The 18,353-nt window shown below is 42.1% G+C and overlaps 1 protein-coding gene across 1 annotated transcript in view; it reads left to right on the forward strand.

Moving 5' to 3' along the window:
- sparc (secreted protein, acidic, cysteine-rich (osteonectin)) overlaps positions 1 to 12,498 on the forward strand; it is a 27,709-nt gene extending 15,211 nt beyond the window's left edge. Inside the window, exons 4-10 of the mRNA XM_080745738.1 lie at positions 1,968 to 2,058; positions 4,824 to 4,945; positions 6,734 to 6,854; positions 8,851 to 8,984; positions 10,258 to 10,406; positions 11,054 to 11,202; positions 11,944 to 12,498. Coding sequence (XP_080601864.1) covers positions 1,968 to 2,058; positions 4,824 to 4,945; positions 6,734 to 6,854; positions 8,851 to 8,984; positions 10,258 to 10,406; positions 11,054 to 11,202; positions 11,944 to 11,972 — 795 coding nt within the window. The 3' untranslated portion in view covers positions 11,973 to 12,498. The remainder of the gene's footprint in view (positions 1 to 1,967; positions 2,059 to 4,823; positions 4,946 to 6,733; positions 6,855 to 8,850; positions 8,985 to 10,257; positions 10,407 to 11,053; positions 11,203 to 11,943) is intronic.
- Positions 12,499 to 18,353: the final 5,855 nt, after the last annotated feature.

Genomic DNA, 18,353 nt, shown 5'->3' on the forward strand with positions numbered 1-18,353 from the left:
ACGCCTCGCGACGCGAGACATTGTGAGCATGTAGATCTGCTATTTTCACAATTTCTGCCTCTAATATTTGACAATTTGGCCAATGTTTAATTTGTCATTTTAGAGGTATTAAAAAGTCCTTAAATTGTCACCTTAGAAATGTGCATATAGACCTTTCCTCTATACACTTAAACCTTATCTTGGTTTGTTTACTGTTGAGAGAGAAAACAATGTTGCACATTAAGTTCATCATCTGGGGACCCCTCAAAATAATTTGGGGACCCCCCGACCCACAGGTTGAGAACCACTGGGAACCACGTCGGGCTACGTCACAAACAATGTACAGACAATGGTCTCTGCGCCAATGGTGCAGCAACATGTCACAGTACATACTTACACACATGCCGTAGTAAGGACAGGGGAGACAGGCTCTCACAGTCCAGCTGCGGACATTCTACTTTCAAATAGACTCATGTTGCCTCACCCTTTCTATCGTCGCTGTCAGGTGGACACCTTGTATATCCAAACAAACAAATCGCCCGTATATTGTGGAGGACATAAAACAATGAAATATAGAGATACACGGTCTGGAAAACGCTGGCACAAATGCGTGAGCACAGCTCGATGTTTTGGGAAACACGACCGTGAATTCCTATCCTCACATGCACATAGATTTGTTTTATTTGGCCTTTGCAACATACCTTTGAGCCACGCAGCTGCTTAACAAAATGACTCATTGTTTAATATGGGACATATGAGAATGAAATAGTGTCGACAAATGAGAAACAAGTGTTTCACCCCATGGTCATAATATGTCAAAACAGGTGTTTTAGTGCTAAAATGTATGAGTATGTGCTTCAGGCTCAGCTCATATTTTGCATGTTGTCCCATCTCTCACTAGCCTCTAATTGCTGCCATGCAGCTCTGCATTTAGTGTGTTACCGAAATGCCCTCGTGTTAAAGTTAGCTTTTGGTGTCAGCGCGAGCTTTCAACGCTTCGTTTTTTTTCTCATGGCCTCACCACATGTGCGACCAGCTGGTCGCTGCCTCCTCCTCTCTCCCAGACCCTGTTTGGCCTGTAGGGAGTAGGCCCTCTTTAGCGGTGCCATTTTATTTTATTTTTTCTGTTTTGAGGAAACCAAGGATATTTAAGCGGTTAGGCGTAAGTGGACGTCATTTGAGAAATGGGGGCAGAAATAGCCCTGCAAAGGATCATCTTAGGATCGACTGAATTTTATATATTTGCGTGGGTACCTTTCGATGCGAGTAGACATTGGTATGAAGCAGTCCTACCTTTAAATTGTTATTATTGCTGTTGCACTACAGTACATTTACATTTGTTGTAAATTGCTCTGAACAAAAACCTAAATTGTGAATTTAGGTTCACCAACCACTTCCACGGACTGTATTCTGAAACACTCTCTAACCCAGATATTTACTACACCAGAGGTCTTCAACAGGGGGTCCTGGGCCCCTAGGTGTTCCTCAGAGTTACTACAGGGGGTCCTCCAAATCTTCCAATCCTTTTTATATTAACAACTTGAACCCTAGCGTCCATATTCTGAGAACTGTAGCCAAAAATAGCCGGTCGCAGCGCGAGGCGTTGTGTTGTGACCTTGTAGATCGGCTATTTTCGGCAAAGAGGTTTGGTGTAGAGGGGAAAAAGAGCAGACTAAGTACTGAGTGAAAGGTCAAGTTTATTAGGTAATGACGGCTCAAGTGGTTGAATATCTGAATACACAAATTGACATGAATCCAAAATACACTGATGATTGTGCTGTCAAACAATGAAACTATATAGAATCTGAAAAGGTTGTGGGGGTCCCTGCTTCATCTCTCTCTCAACTAAGGAGCCCTTGGCCTGAAAACGTTGAAGACCCCTGTGCTACACGTTGTTCACTGTATGTTTGAGTTGAGATGTATACAGTATGTGCTGTATGTTCTGACCCTTGTCCTCTCTTTGCTGCGGTTGACTCGTTCTTACCCAGGAGCCCGAGGTGGGAGCCAACCCAGTTCAGATCGAGACCGGAGAAGAGTTTGACGAGGCCATCGACGTTGTGGAGGATGTTGCTGCTGAGAGTAAGTCGTTGCACGAATGCACACTAGCGTGCATGCGCGCGCGCACAAACAAACAGGCACATATATACAAAAATATACTGTATGCACGTGCACACACACACACACACACACACACACATGCACACACACACACAGTGTTGGGGAAGTTAAAATTACATGTAACTGAGTTATGTAACTAAGTTACATTTTGCTGTAACTTGCTGGTAACTGAGTTACATTCATATTTCTGTAACTCGTCAAGTAACTGAGATACTTTTTGGGTCATGTTTGGCTCAAGTTACCAGAAGTTACAAGCAAAGTTATAATTTTACATTTAGGTTTTGTTAAGATTGACGATCAAATGTCCTCAACAGATCATAATTTTCTTATTTTTTTAACTTTATTTTAGGATCACAGATGTTTACTAAAGAAATGTCAATCTTTTTGAAGATCTTTCATGAATCTTTCACCAAATGTACATTCTCAATTTAACACTGAAGAAAAAAAGTAACTCAAGTTACTTTTTCTATGTAACTTGAAACATTTCTCCAGGGCTATAACTTTAACTTGATCAAGTTACTGCCATGGTGAGTTACTTGTAACTGTACAAGTTACACTTTCAAAGTAACTTCTCCAACACACATTTTGTGTAACCAGGCATGAAATGTGTCTGTTTGTTATCCACAGATATACAGACAAGTACACGCTGACAGCGTTTGATTTAGCTCTGTCTTCCACGTACTCCGGGACCTCTGGGCAGTGCGGCACTGCTGGGGTTTTAAGGCTTCTCAGGCTGGCAAGGCGAAAGGCCATAATGACAGATTTCTCAGAGGAGAGGGCTGTAATTACATGTTCCACCCTGCTGTAGGAACCGGCCAAGTCCAGGCTTTAAATGGCATGGGGTGCAGCCACCTTAGAAAAGAGAGAGAAGGGAACAGAGAGAGAGAGACAGAGGGAGCGACAGGGAGAGAGAGGGAGGGAAGGAGAGAGAATGAATACACACACACACACACACACACACACACACACACACACACACACACACACACACACACACACACACACACGGCATTGCAAGGTATGTGTCGAGTCAAGTCGGAACAAGATGTTCTCGTCTCTGGACAGAGACTACGAGTTGTCTCAGAATACAAATCGTCGTTGTCGGGTGGAAACCTTGCATGTCCAAAACCGTTTGTTTTGTATTTATCATTTTAAAAAATGATTTAAACTAGTGAAAACAGACGATCTACAAGCACACAACGCCTCGCACCGCGAGGCGTTGTGTGCTTGTAGATCTGCTGTTTTCACTACTTTTGTGCGACAGGCAGCCTTGTCTGATGAAGCAGGGCTTTACTTCGCGGAAAAAACATACACGTTTGAAACTTGGAGATACGAGGTTTCCGCCCGACAACGACGAAATACTGTATTTAGGAGTACACACACATACTGCAGATTCACACCACGGCTTCAGAACCCACACAAAAAGGAGCTGTAATAAAGCCCAGTTCAGTTTGGCAAATTTCAGGTTTCCCAGAAGCAGAAAAAGATATACTCTTCCCACTTAATGCTTCTCTCCCACATCATCATCTGCAGTGCTGTCTGAAGTCGGTCGACTGTGCACCCCTACTTAAAAGTAATGGATTCATTATGCAAACAAGCACTTGCAACTTCAGACAAGAAGCCATTCAGTTTGCACCATTGCCATTATCCTAAAGAAGTATAATTGCTTTAGCTTGGAAAATCCCATCAAATACTAAACTGTCCGCCTATTATAAGATGATGCATTGTTTAGCTCACCTTTAAATCTACAACAGACAGAGCTACTATGGGCTAGACTAGAGGTACAGCTTGGCCGACTGCAGTAAACAAAAAAGAGAAAACTGCATTTAGCCTTGCTGTGATTTCCTTCAGGGCATCATATCAATGAAAAAACACAATTAATTAGAGTTCTCTTCGTATTATTACTTAATGTTAAAGGCATGGCAACAGATCGTTTTATACACTGGCAAACAACCCTGAGTGGCCTTTTATCCTTTAACATGGTACTCATACTGTGCCTGTATCATCTGCTATTGGAATTTGTTCGCTCATGTGCCATCAAAACCTCCACCGGCTGTCTGTCTGTCTGTCAGTCAGTCCGTCCGTCCGTCAGTCTGTCCATCATGTCACACTTTTCCCCTGCTCATATCTCTGCCACCGTTGCCCCGATCCATGCCAAGCTTTGCACACACACTCACTCCTTGCCTGCCAAACCACAACCTCCACCCCTCATTTCTCACATGGCCCTCTTCTAGCGCCACCATGTGGCTGATTCTTGCAAGACACATTTTTGGACATTGCTCGTACACATTTTGCCCTAAAATCACGCAAAGTGGTGCACAGTATCTCTAAAGTCATGTCATCAACATGGATCTGTCCCTTTTTTACCATATTCCCTCCTGATTGGCTACCATTGCCTTCTAAAGTTTGTTTATGCGACCTGGCGGTCGCTTATCTCCCGATTTAGGGAGTCTTACTGGTTAATTATGCTTTTTACCACCAATTTAGTTCATTTTAACCATTGTATATATTGTATTATTTTTGTTATTATGTAAGGATGCCTATATAACATCATCAGGCAAAGGCATTGTAGATGAAAACTAACCGCGGGTGCATTTACATTTGTTTGAATGTTGATTCATGTACAGTACATCGTCCCTTTTCCAATAAGAAATAAATCACACGTTGTAAATGGTTGTTCTGGACAAACAGATCCATCTGTAACTCTGTAATGACCTTTATTTCAGACCCCTGCCTGAACCACCACTGCAAGAAGGGCAAAGTGTGCGAGGTGGATGACGACAACACCCCCATGTGTGTCTGCCAAGACCACCTGACCTGCCCCGAAGCTGTCGGAGAGTTTGAGCACGTGAGTTTCATCACATGTAGCCTCTTTTGTAGGGATTGGACGATATGAAAAAGTCATATCACGATTATTGTGACAAAAGAAATCGCGATTTACGATATTATCGCGATAATCAAAAGCCATTATCCTGAGGAGGAACATATGCCAAACAATAGCAGATCTACAAGCTCACAACGTGTCGCATTGCGACGCGTTGTGAGCTTGTAGATCGGCTATTTTTTTGGCAAAGAGATTTTTTAGAGAGTGAAAAAAAAATACCTTTTACCAATTATAGCGGGTTTAAGTGGTACCGGATATGCAGCTCGGCAAATAAAAGGTGAATTGATCCCAGTGCATGACGGAGGACGATATCACGATAAATTAAATCTCCACGATACGATTATCGCGAGTGTTTTTTATCATGATAAACGATAATATCGCGTATTGTCCCATCCCTACTCTTTTGTCCAGAATTTGGTGCGTTTATCATACCAGTGTGCAAATGTATAGCGGCTATGCACATGCATAAAGTGAATGCCAAATCGAGTGGTAAATCGAGTGGCAAAGTGAGTTTGACGTTGTTTAATGCATACAGATAGGACTTTTCTGTTTAATGTATGGGCTGTCAAGGCCAGAAAGTAGTTTTTTGCCACTCAGTAGGCGTTCGCGCATAACCTCCGGGTATGATGATGATGTCACACGCATACCCTCTTTACCAAAATGGACATTTGATTTAATTTCTACTCTCTCAAAGTCACTAAATGTTTACACTTTACTTTGTTGCATTTACATGTAGCACATATTGCCTTGCATTTTTGCCCGAATGTAAAAACACTTTAAATGTATTATTGCAAAATCTGTTAAGGATCATAGCCAGTTATGAACAGTATACTGTAGATAAAATGATCAACTTACAGTACGCATATCACCTGCATCACCTCAGGCATCGACAAATGCTAATGTGTTTATCACATACCCATAACCATTCACAAAGACAAAACAATTGCATTTGACTTGAATACAAATGTTTAACATTACTGTCAATTAGGAACTGCCCGGGCAAATTAAATAGTGGTCCTGACCGATGCAATTTCAAGGTTCAAGATATCTTTATTTTTACATCTCGTGCACAGGTACATATTATGTACCCATATTATTACATACATATTACCCATTATTCTCCTAAGTCGTGAATTTTAACAAACCATCCACATCCAAAATACTGTTTGGATAATACATGTTTGACATTATGTTGTGGAATTCTTGATCAGACAGGAATTGATTAGGCAAGAGAAGTGGAAGACAGTATAGCCTGATGATAGACATGATGATATCACGGGGAGAAGCACATTAGACACGGTAGTTCTGCCAACGAGCACAGGGATCAGCTCACAGTTATACTCTAGCAGCTACAAGGACAAGCTGAACCATAACACGACAGGCTGTACCAAAAGAAATTGCATGTCTGTGTGGCTGGTTCAGACAGGGATCTCCATGTATGGGCATAAAAGGGATGTACCATATACAGTACATGGATCTCCATACAGTATATGGGTAACTGGTCCGATATACATCACTGGCCAGATGGCCAAGAATTGGCGCGACCTCGCGTCTTACTAGTATTATAACTATATTACATGTATTGCCAATTATTTGAGAGCCCCACTTGCAGTATCGTCACGTAAGTCACGGCCCACAGGTTGAGAATCACTGCTGTGTACAAAGCTGGATCGAAATGTGAAAATCCCTGCTCTGTTCCTCCCTGCCTGACTCCCTGGCTGTCTCCTCTCCTCTCCATCCCCTCCTCTCCAGGTGTGTGGAACTGACAACAAGACCTATGACTCCTCCTGCCACTTCTTCGCCACCAAGTGCGCCCTGGAGGGAACCAAGAAGGGACACAAGCTGCACCTCGACTACATCGGATCCTGCAAACGTGAGCTCACACACACACACACACACACACACACGCACACACACACACACACACTCACACACACACGCACGCACGCACGCACGCACGCACGCACACACACCCACATTCTCTGGGGACATTTCATTGGGTCGTTCCTGGAATGAGACAGTTATGGGACAATCAGTGAAAGTAAGCGTCCCCACAGCTATCCTGCAGTACAAGTACTGCTGTTTTTTTCCTAGGGAATTTAAGTCCAGCACACAGTCTCAGAGACAGTTTCCCTGTGTACTCTATACAATGTGCGTTGAAGATATTTAGGCGAGACAAGGCCAAGGTAATTCAAAGTACTTTAAACATTAAGACCCATTATAGATATTTTAATTTACAATTAAAATTAAGAATAGGTTGAAATAAAACAGAAGAACAAGAGGATACTGTACAATTACAGTTCAAAAGTCAAACACAGCGGAGTTTGTTACAGATTTGTGCATAAAAACTGAATTCTATACCTCTCCATGTTTTAGTTCTAGCTCTGGGGACATAAAGCTAGCCTGTCCCAGATGTCTGGATGGTTCATGGTTTATCACAAGATCAGACATGTACTTTGCCCCTTAAACCAACCAACAATAGTATTTTTTAAATCAATTCTGTGACAGACAGGGAGCCAGTGTAAAGCTCTGAGCACTGGAGTGATGTATTTAGGGAGACCAAATCCCAGCCATCTCACCTCCTCCTCAAATTGCATTAGCTCTGAATTCACTACTCAACATCGCCCTCTCTCTAGCTGACATTTTTCTACCTCGGTGATTGACAGGCAGCTATGTCAGTGAGGCTGTAGCCATAATGGCTGCCTGGCTGGCAGGCGTCTCTACAGAGAGGTGGAACAACACGTTTCAGCATGCAGGTTGCATTTTTCAAACTCGAACAAGTCTCTCGAGATGAGTCTCTTTGTTGTGTGGAGAAGACGAGGCCTTGGGCTGGAAGGGTTCAAATGGAGATCAAGGTGGCTTTCTTTCTGCGTTGCATAAAGAAAACTATTCATGTTCAGACTTTTATGCCTTCACTTATCATCTCGGGCTGTTGAAAAGGCTAAGAAGTCGACAGCAGGTTGCTTTGTATTTTCAATCACAGCTTACATAGTGTTTCGGTTTCATGTTGTTCAGTTGGCAGTTCATTCTAACCTGTGTTCTCCTTGTTGGTTCTCCATCAAATTGAATGGATATAAATATATAAATAAGACTTGTAATGTTCAATTCACATTTGAGCCATGCCGAACCACCAACTTTAGAACACGTGATTTTATAATTAATACAAATGTCTAATACGCTTCAATACCTAGACAGCAAACATTAAAAGCACTGTCATCCTTGCCACAATGTCTCCTGTGATCCAAGAAACGGGAAAGTGCCAGGCTCAGTACCAATAACAGGCACCAGAGCCGAGAAGAACGATAGAAGGATAGGTTCGGGGGCGTCACAAGGGGGATAAAAGTGGGACTGAGTTACTAGGGCCCAAGGTGGAGGGGCCTTAATTATTTTATACTTTAGCTGGTGAAAAATAGCAGATATACAAGCTTGCTATTTTTGAAAAGTCGTGAAAATGTGTGCAAATCTTTGAATACATGTATTTTTAAGCGAACATTTGTAACTCAAATTTCGCTTCATGGGGGTCCCTGGAAATAAATGTTTTGAGATGGGGGTCCGTCACATGAAAAAGATTAAGCACCACTGACATAGAAACATAGGTTTTTTTAAAAAAACCTTAGAAGGATTTGAAATAGTCAAAGACTTGAATCTTCAAGATTTTTCAAAAATAGCAGATCTACAAGCTCGCAGCGCGGCACTCGGTGCCGCGCTGTGAGCTTGTATATCTGCTATTTTGCAATAGTTAAAGCACAAAATAAACCCCGCAAGTGAATCCTTGTGCCCAGGGCCCAGAATTTGGTGCGACACCCCTGGATAATATAGGTTTCTTTGCTCTAACGTGCTTTCCTATTCCCCAACGTGTCTGTCCACAGTCATTGAGCCCTGCGAGGAGCTCGAGCTCAGCGAGTTCCCCCTGCGCATGAGGGACTGGCTGAAGAACGTTCTGGTGACCCTGTACGAGCGCGACGAGGACAACAACCTGCTCACCGAGAAGCAGAAGCTCAGGGTCAGTAGGTCTAATTAGCACACAGAAGGTTTTTAATTAATTCATGTATTCATTTAAATCACCATACACATCCCAGCTTTGCCAGTGTTAATGAACTGTGACTCTGTGTCTCTCTTTACATCGCCAGCGTGAACTTAAAGGGATACTCCACTTTCAAAAAAACTTTTGGTCATTATATTTAGGGATGTCCCGATACCACTTTTTTGCTGACCAAGTACAAGTACGAGTAGCCTACTTAATTTGAGTACTTGCCAATACCGAATACCGATACTGTAAGTTACGTTTCTGTACAAGTGCTTAAATAGTGTGTGGCACTCCAAAATAAAATGCTTTAAATAATTATGTTGTCATGCCTAGAGTGAGAGAAGGTGAAAACACTGCTCATTAGTTGAACTAACACGCACAAAACTGTGTCTTAGGACTTTTGATATGTTGTTACCAACATATTTATGAAACAAAATGGTATCTGGCGCTGCCGTGAGCAATACCCGACGAGTACGAGTACAGCAAAATAGGCCGGTTTCGGGTGAGTACCGATACTGCGAGTACCAATACCGCATCCCTATATTGTCTAATCAGGCTTTTATGAACACCCTGGACAGATTTTAATGTGCTTCATTCAGTATTTAGATTAGATATTTGATGTAAATGTTATCAGCCCTCCTCCACCAGGGCTTCTCCCCATACGCACCCATAGTAACTTCAAACTCCATTTTAACCATGATAGATTCATTAAAAACACCCATTATTTTTTTCTGGTGACTCATACTACCCTCCTGAGCAGGCCGCGTTCCCAAAGAATTATTAAACATAAATGAAAAAGGTTATTGAAAAAACACGGCCTGTTCACATATTAGAAGGGTAGTATGAGTCACCAGAAAAGATAATGGGTGTTTTTAATGAATCTATCATGGTTAGAATGGAGTTTGAAGTTACAATGGCTGTGTATGGGGAGCGGCCCTGGGCCTGGAGGGCTTGTTAACATTTACATCAAATATCTAAATATTGAATCAAGCAAATTAAAAACTGTTCTGGGTGTTCATAAATGCCTGATTTATTAGACGATAACATTTCCAAAAGTTTCTTTTGAAAGTGGAATATCCCTTTAACCGTAGTTAGTTTGCTGAGCTGTCCGTGCTGACACACCTTAACGAAACAACATGTCTGCTGTGAACAGGGACTATTTATCAAATGCTTTTTTGGTGTTGTTTTGAATGTGTGCATGTAAACATAATAGTCATTAAATGTAACGTGTGCGTGTCCAATCTTTTAGGTTAAGAAGATCTTCGAGAACGAGAAGAGGCTGCAGGCTGGCGAGCACTCTCTGGACCTGCTGGCCCACGACTTCGAGAAGAACTACAACATGTACATCTTCCCTGTCCACTGGCAGTTCGGTCAGCTCGACCAGCACCCCATCGATGGGTACGTTCCTGCAGCAAAATCAGCCGTGGTGGAAAGAGTACTCAAATGTTTTACTTAAGTAAGAGTATCAATACTGCAATATAGAAATACTTTGTTAGGGTGCACACACCAAAGTACCTATGAGAGTGGAATCCCCATTCCGCCAATCTATTTCAATGAGAATGGAGCGGAAATACGGAATTCAAAATTGACTTGAGTAAACGTACAAAAGTATTGGCATCAATAAGTACTTAAAGTACTTACCAAAAGTAGAAAGTCCAAAATGTTTGAAAATAGATGCGACGCGTTGTGAGCTTGTAGATCGGCTATTTTCAAATAGCCAATGTATAAAAGAGGGCTAAAGTGGTTAATGTATGTTTTATAACATTATAATTTATATCTGCAAAGTAACTAGTAACTAAGGTTTTCAAATAAATGTAGTGGAGTAAAAGTACAATATTGGGATCCGAGATGTAGCGCAGTAGAAGTAAAAGTATTGGAAATTCGAAATCCTCAAGTAAAGTACAAATGCCTCCAACTTGTACTTAAGTACAGTACTTAAATAAATGTACTTAGTTGCTTTCCACCACTGAAAATCAGTTAATTAGCAAGTCAAATGTGTGTGTGTGTCCCACGCGAAATACTAATGAGTGAATTTGTGTTACCAGCTACCTTACCCACACGGAGCTGTCCCCCCTGCGCGCTCCTCTGATCCCCATGGAGCACTGCACCACTCAGTTCTTTGAGCAGTGCGACGCCGATAGCGACAAATACATCGCTCTGGAGGAGTGGGCCAACTGCTTTGGCATCAAGGAGCGTAAGTATAAATCCCATCCGCAGCTGGGAGCTTCGTATTGGCATGGGTCGAAGGCTAGTCTAGTCTCTACAGACATTACTCTTTCTCAAAGTGTGCAACGACTTCCTAATATAATGATACGAAAATTCAGTAACTTTGTGCAGTTTGAGGCAGTGTTAATTTTGTCGACTAAGACTACAAGATTTCGATATTTTGTTGATACGACTAGACGAGACTAAAACAATTTCAGAAGACTAAGACTATTATGTGTGTTATTCAAAAGACTAAGTCTAAATAAATCTAAGTCTAGACTAATGGCTGTAAAATGAACACTGATATGCAACTGTGCAATGTGATTAAAGACACATGCATATTTGATCTGTTCTTTTCAAATCTTGTTGATTTAGCACAGAGACTAGCAGACAGTGTCTCTATATTATATAATATATAAGACAATGACTTGTTCAGAGTTATGAGGTTGTATTTAGCCTAAAAAACAATGACTAAAAGACTAATCCCAAAAGACTAAGACTAAAATATTTTGATATTTATTCGACTAGACCAGACAAGACTAAAACAATTTCAGAAGACTAAGACAGGACTAAGACTAAATGGTGTGTTATTCAAAAGACTAAGACTAAATCTAAATTTGATGAAAAGATTAACACTGGTTTGAGGTCAATGCCAGCTATCCTGTACATTGATTTCATGACTGGCCAATTCTGGTCAATCGTCCTCACGAGTGTTGCTTTGTGTTTACAGAGGACGTGGACAAGGACATGGTCATCTAAGCTCCAGTGACCCGCAGCAGTACGAGAACACCTAGTCGCAACTAGAGGGACAAAATGGTGCTGATCCCTAAATTAAAATCACAGTAACGGTGCTAATTGCTAAAGAAAAAACAAATTGTGTTTTTGTAACAACCTTTCCTACCTATACCACTAAAAAAGATTAAAACAAAAGATGTGCACAGTCTGTCTACTAACTATCACACAATCGTGATCATGCAACTTCCAGTTTTTTTTTGTTTCGTTTTTTGTTTTGTTTTTAAAACAAGTAAGCCTCTGAAATCAGATAGATTAGAGTAAAGACCTTTTGATGGGAGATGTAAATGTATTCTACTTTGTGGAACGGGTGCAAACAGTGATTATTGTCATTATTTTATATATGTGGTTTTTTTATACTCTGGGGCTTGAATTTGACATCAATTTGACAGTTTATCTTGGCGACACAAATTTGTAAAAATCTAAAATAAAGTTTCTAAATAAATGATCCCTTTGCTTGCTTTCTGTATGAAAAAAAACATGTTAGTTTTTGCACTCTTTTGGTGGTGGACTCATTTTTGTTGTTCTCATTTGTTGTACTTTGTTTTGGTACATTGATATTTTGACTACTGCTTTAAAGTTGTTTTTTTCACTGTCGCATACAGTTTCCATGTCACAAACAAGGAGTTACAGTATGTTTTTGATATTTGGAACAATACAAATTATATATTGTTCTATAGAGGAAAGAATCTCGCAGGCTGAGAAAAAGCTTTCTTGCTCTTAACTTGTTTTACTGACTTTCTATTGTCATCGAGAGCACAACAGAGCTCTTTCCACGAATAAAAGACTGAAATATCTGAAGAATCTCTGCATGCATTCATACCTCCATTTTGCCCATTCAAAGGAATCGTCTCATTCTAGACAATGCTTACTGCCACTGTTAGACAAACGGGAAAATCCCATTTGGGCGGTGTCCCAGTTGGGCGGCGGTGTAGCGTCAGACCCCATTGATTTCTCGCAGAGAATTTGATGAGCAATACAATGGTTATATGTCACAGTTATTGTCCACGACATTGCAAGCGGCGCGAAGGCCAGCGGACCTTGGTCCTGCTCTTCGCGCCCGGCCGGCCATGCGAGTTACGAAGCCATGGTGAATGCAATCGTTATATTTATGCCCAGGCCGTAAGGCCTGGGCAAGCGCACGATAAACGCATGAATGGGATGAAGATCGCTTGCTTTACAGTCTGTTGGAAAGGCTCCCCCACCGCCTTATCGCTGCACCGCCCAACTGGGACACCGCCCAACTGGGACTAGCCCAGACAAACAGAGGTCTGCTTCTTCAACATGATTGACTACATAGATAGACCACATTCATCTTTTTTCACAAAAAGGCCGGCCAAATCACAAACTAAGAGATTTTAATTTGACTTTCTTGCTTTCTTGTTCCTCAAAAAAATAATCATAAACCTTTATACATTTTCTCCCTGTGAAGCAGCTGACTTGTGAAACACGCTGCTATCTGCTAAAGTTTGACTTTACTTGGCCTGAATCACAAGATATTTATCAACACAAATGCAAAATATGTATGTAGGTTCAATGAGTCCAATAGACCAGTGGTTCTCAAAGTGGATTCTATGGGTTCCTTTATATGGGGGGTTTAAATTGACCCAACAAGTCTGTAACTCTGACAGCATACAAATGGAACCAAATGGACCCTAACAGGTCCATTTGGTTCCATTTGTATGCTGTCAGGGTTAAGGGGAGACCTTGAAACGTAAAGGTTTGAGATACAATGCAATAGACAATGCAATATGAATCAATAGAACTAACCAGCATGAATTAGGTTCTGAAGGTGTTCGTACACTGCTAATTCCTTTAGGAACTGTCTTTGTGCAGGAGTCACACACTTGAACTCTACACACACACACACACACACACACACACACACACACACACACACACGCCAATTTACTTTAAACCAGCTCCCTCGCCTGTATTTCCAGGATATTAAGTTATTATTTTATTTCAGCCAAAGCTTTCTTTATGAGGCATTGCCATTATTGGCCTATATTTTGGGTAAACGTGTTGGACTATATACATGCATATACCACTTGCTTTGCTCAAAGTTGTTTGCGAGGAACATGACATGGGTCCCAAGGGTGACTGCAGGGAAGAAAAGAGCACCCAGTTACCATCTCTACCCGCTCAGCCAGACACTAACGTCAGGAATTTGGAACAACTGTAGAGGCTCGTCCACAAAAGGCTGGGAAAAGCACCTCCCTCCCCAACCCCCACTATCCTCCCTGCTCAGCTCTCCACCACATGAGGGGAAAGAACATTCTCTACTTTGCACTCTCTGTCTCTTTTTCTGTCTGTCTCTCTCTCTCTCTCTCTCTCTCTCTCTCTCTCTCTCTCTCTCTCTCTCTCTCTGTCTGCTCTCCCTCTGAAAAAGCTGAAAAGCTGAGTGCATGCATGTGTGCACAAGTTTTTACAGTTTACAAGGGTCTTCTAAAATCTATCCTAAATGATCCATACTACAATACTATCTTGAATTTCAGTGGAAGCATTTCTTGATATCACACATCTTTCTACAGCCAGGTTCAGGTTGAGAAGTTTAGATGGACCACTACAGTGTTTCTCAAACTTTTAAATTTCAAGGTTCTCCCCTTAACTCTGACAGTGTACAAATGGAACCAAATGAACCCGCCAAGGTTCATTTGGTTCCTTTTGTACGCTGTCAGAGTTACAGACTTGTATGGGTCAATTTAAGGAACCTAGAGTCCCTGAAATCCACTTTGAGAACCACTGGCCTACTATACACTACTATACATAATGGTGACATTTGCACCTCAGCTGAAGACATTTTAAACTTCCATGTTCAAGAGCACATTCAAATGGAGGGAAGATTAGAATAACCATGTGTTCTCTTCTGTTCCAGAAGTCTATTCTATTTTATTCTACTCTATTCTAATCTATGCTGTTACAACTTAACTATGTTTCAATTAAAGTGCTGAGGCTGAGTTCTAATAAGATAATAGAGAATCTGATGACTCATTTGCTCAAAAACTGATGCTTCTTTTTTTTATCGAGATGGGTTATGTCTCCCTCTGGTGGGTGATTGTTGTTGGTACGTTTTCACCATACATGTATTGTGTATGAACAGTTTTGTCTCAAAAGAATTATATTGTGTAAAAAATAAAACATTGGAAGCAGCAGATGCCATAGGATCCCAAATCATCTCTGACTACGGAATTTTCACACTCTTTCACATTCAGAAGGTTGACAAATGAATCCTTGTTTTGAGTAGTCTTGTGTAATAGAGGGTATGCGCATGGCATTATCGTACCCGGAAGTTATGCGGGAACGCCTACTGAGTGGCAAAAAACGTAGTCCCTCATGAGGAGTCAGCAGGAGTGAGGAGGAGCACTTCCAAACTCCAAAGCTTCATGCTACTTTATGTTTTGATGCATACCCTTTATATTGTAATATTTTGAGATATGAATTTTAGATTGTATACCATAAAAATCTAAATTAAAACAAAAAAAGGTTTTGAATATTTCACTGCATGCGCAATGTAGCCTATCTAAAATATATGAAAATATAATTCCACAATAATATATATATTTTTTGAGACCCTGATTTTATTACGGCAAGTGGCCAAATGACACTTCTCCGTGCCCTCCGCTGGCTCCCGGTTGCTGCCAGTAGGCCTACAAACAAAACACTGATGCTGAAGTAGCCAAAGGTATGGCACCTCCATACGTTCAAAACCTGATTGAACCCTACAACCCCACCCATTCACTCAGTATTGATGTTGATGATGTATTACCTTGCTAATTGCTAATGTAAATCGCTATGTATTAAGAGCGTCTTCTAAATGCCTAAATTGTAAACAAACAAACAAACAAACAAACAAATAAAGGGCACTCATCCTGAGTGCAGAGGAGGGATGGGTAGCCTTCATTAGGAGAAGGATATTGAAGATGGAGCTGCCAGAGGTTTATGGATGCTGAGAGAAAGGAGGTGACTGGAGAGTGCAGAACTGCAGATGCAGTGAACAGAAAAGGAAACAGATGATCTGCTGATGGCGACCATGCATCTGGAAGAAGAAGACCATCTTCCCATCACACAACACAGTGAACACACACTATTATTGCTATAAATCGCCTAAGGCCGAAAAGCGACCTCTCCCTAAAGGGCCTCCGGGTGATGTAGAGTTGATGATGTCAGTGTAAAGCCCCTATCAGAGTCGGTACCGCGGTGAAGAGCTATCCACCACGGTGTAGTCTTTTTGAGTCATAAAACTACAACGTTACGTCATTCCTCGCGGTGAAGAGCTTTCCACCGTGAGTCCCGACACATCTCTCTGTTTTTACTTTCAGACTCTTCACCCCGTTCACTGATTGGTCGATCTAGACCAGTCAGTCACGGTGAATAGGACTTCACCGTGACTGACTATGATGGCCTCCACTTATTTTCTGACTTGAGGTCGAAAGCTTTCCACCTAAAATTTGCATGGATAGCTCTTCACCCTGGACTCTGATAGAGGATTTAGTCAGCTCCATATTATGGAGATCTATGACATCAGGGATCTCCATATATGGGCAGGTCAGCCATATACATTGAGGTCAGTTAAAGACATTGGCGTCTATAGAACCAACCGTGTGCGGTGAGACCCCAGACTTGCTTACTCCATTACTCGTTATGTGAAAGTCCTATGACGTCTGACATCATACATACAATCCCTTTTATGCCCATATATGGAGATCCCGGTCTGTAGAACCAAGCATGCGTCTGTGCGTGTCAGTATCTGTCTCTGTCCTTCTCCCCTTTTATGGGCATAAAGGGGATTATATTAGTGTGGTTGCCCTAATGCTGCGTTCAGATGGGCTCAGGCAAGCGGTAGACGGCAAACCGGAAGTCATTTTAGTGGACGGGAGTAGAACGGCAAACGGTACGGTAGTCCGGCATTCGAAACCGGTGACGGTAAACGGCAGACGGCATGCCGTTCAAAGTTAAATTATTTTATCTTTTTACCGTGGTACAGGACGGAATCTGGAACCGGATGTTACGTAGCTCCATCTCACGGGACAAATTCCAGCAGAGCGCCAACACACACAGAACACACATCGCTGACACAAGCGCGTGTTTTCATTTTGCACTAGCGCTTTAAATAATTAATTCATGTTGCCGTACCGTTCCGTCGGGTATATTTTGTTCTACCTTGCCGTACCGTCCAGCAGGTGGTGCCGTTTGCCGTCTACCGCTTGCCTGAGCCCATCTGAACGCAGCATTACAGGGCATCATCTGGGAATCAGATGTGATGATCCAGTCATCTCCATGTATGGATATCCAGGGTTTGATCTTTGATGAGGTGATGTCACAACGCGATGTCACAATGTCAACAAATTGAGGCACAGAAGGAAGGACATTGAAGTGTTACAGAAAGACAAGATGTGCCGGTTTTCAAAGTTAACCGTGATTATTAGATACAATTTGGTTTTAGTAACCTCTCTCTCATCTCTCTCTCTCTCTCTCGCATGAACGCGCACACGCACGCACGCACGCACGCATACACACACACACACACACACACACACACACACACACACACACACACACACACACACACAGGTCATCATGGTCATGTATCTATCTACAAAAATGTTATCATTAACATTTCAAAAATGATTAATCTAATCTAATTAATTAACGGGTGTATAGTTTCACTATCGAGTTCAATGGACAGGTGGCGCCATCTTGTGAGGTTTTCCGCTATTACTTTTAATGGCGTTACGTCAGACGTGACGACGTTCTCTTTGCACAGTCATACGGTGCCTCGCGCCCCCCAAATAGCAGATCTGCAAGCTCACAGCGCGTGGCGGAAGCCACACGGTGTGAGCCTGTAGGTCTGCTGTTTTATAAGCAGAGCAGCCGGGGGAGGGAGGCGGGCCATTACCGAGGGAGCGCCCGTTCATTGGCGGGTGTCTTTTGGTCCGGCTGGAACGATTGGCCGCTTGCGGATGGGGTGGGATCCATGTTCGGTTGTTCCACGGTGGGTGCGCGAGGCTGAGAGACCGGCAAGCAGTAGAGATGGGAATTATGGGTCTTTGAAGTGAGCCGGATCTCTGGGATCCGTTCCTTTCAAAGAGCCGTTCAAAAGATTGGCTCATTTTAGTCACTTGGTAGATTTTGATTATGAATTTATGATTACAAATTAGGCTACTTAAACCCTATTATACATTTCTACCATATACATTTCTGCCATTTGAAGCTCACAATGCGTCGCGTTGCGAGTCGACCATATGTTGCGACGCATTGTGAGCTTGTAGATCTGCTATTTTCATATGATTTTTGAGCCGTGGTAAACTGCTCCATAGAGGCTGTGCGTGTGTCTGTAGCCACCTT

This window comes from Nannobrachium achirus (assembly GCF_963921795.1).
Source record: "Nannobrachium achirus genome assembly, chromosome: 17".
Taxonomy (NCBI): Eukaryota; Metazoa; Chordata; class Actinopteri; order Myctophiformes; family Myctophidae; genus Nannobrachium; species Nannobrachium achirus.